At 36.9% G+C, this 1,305-nt stretch overlaps 1 protein-coding gene across 1 annotated transcript; it reads right to left on the bottom strand.

The window, feature by feature from the left end:
* Positions 1 to 417: 417 nt before the first annotated feature.
* LIPT1 (lipoyltransferase 1) lies at positions 418 to 1,300 on the bottom strand (the record flags this gene model as incomplete). Its single annotated transcript, XM_015415025.1, has 1 exon — positions 418 to 1,300. A coding segment is annotated over one exon (807 nt), but the record flags the coding sequence as incomplete, so codon positions are not given.
* Between the last annotated feature and the right edge of the window lie 5 nt (positions 1,301 to 1,305).

Here is a 1,305-nt window from a genome sequence, read left to right as displayed (position 1 = left end):
AATAAGCGTTTAAGGCCAATTCTGGAGCAAGACAATAAAACAGGATCGTGACACTGGAAGATGAATGGTGTCCAGTTTCAGATAATGACAATTAACTTCAGCTAAAAAGGAAGCAATGTCCTGGGTATGAGTTCTTTAGTTTTATTTTCTTCACTTATGAAAATAATAATAAAAATATAAGAAGCCCTTTGAGTTTATCAGCATGATGTTAAATGACAGAAATGAATAAATAATAAAGAAAAATTGCAAGCAGGGATGATAATCATCCCATTATGATAAATGTGAAACCTGAACTCTTTAACACTTGCTTGAAAGAAAAACTGAACTAATAAGCTACTTTTTAAAAAAAGGCTATTATCTAAATTCATTTTTAAAAATTTGTTGCATAACCAACATAGCTATCTTAAATCTCCCTTCTTCAGCCCTCAAAAAGTTGCACTGGTGCAAGCTTGGAAATGGCACAGCAGTGATTGAGCAGTTGCTTATCAGGCAGTCACATTAGTGTTAACACTTTTTCACATAACAGATTCCATTTGCTGTATAATTTGTAATCTGTACATGTTCTCAGCAAAGCATTTGCCACGACTGTTGTTTCGCTTGGACAGAACTTGCTGCCAATAAGGTTGTCCTTCAGTTTATTGTACATCATTGGTGGCAGCCATGGTTGAGGCACATCAATGTCAAATGTTTCAATTTTGCCACTCTTTATGTCCATATTTATCTTGATGTCAAGGCAAGATTGTTCATTTACTATGTTTAAGCATTTGCTAATACTGAACTTGGGTGTTTTACCATAGATCCAGTCCCAGGCTTGTAGTTCCCTTGCTTTATTATGAATGCCAGGGAACTCCTTTTCATCAGCTGGATTTATTACAGTGATACGATTATCAGCATGATAATGTGTAGCGTATTCTTCAGCAATGGCATCCAGGATCATCTCACAAGTTAAAGTAGGGTCCTCTTCCAGGAGGTTTTTCACTAAGGCTGGGACACTTGGTGTGGCATTGCTTTTTATCCCATTGTAAGGACTTTTCAATACAGATGACAAAATATGTTTGTCAGTATTACAGAGCAAGGTGCAGTGGTGGTAAGCTACAGTCCTTCCTAGCTTTGCAGCAGTGCCTGAGATTTTAAAAATCCCATTTAATAAGAGGTCACATCTTGTAGTAGCCTGCACATCTAATTGTGGGCGCAGGGCTTTTAAAGCTTTAACAACCAGTCTTAGATTTTCCATTCTTTCATACTTTTTCCTGGTTGTAAAGAAAGTCAGGTTGATGTTGCCTAAATCGTGATAAACTGTTCCTC

The sequence above is a fragment of the Gekko japonicus genome, unplaced genomic scaffold, assembly GCF_001447785.1.
Source record: "Gekko japonicus isolate JY-2015 unplaced genomic scaffold, Gekko_japonicus_V1.1 scaffold5652, whole genome shotgun sequence".
Taxonomy (NCBI): Eukaryota; Metazoa; Chordata; class Lepidosauria; order Squamata; family Gekkonidae; genus Gekko; species Gekko japonicus.
The sequence above is the reverse complement of the archived record's forward strand: the minus strand, read 5'-3'. Positions and strand labels throughout refer to the sequence as shown.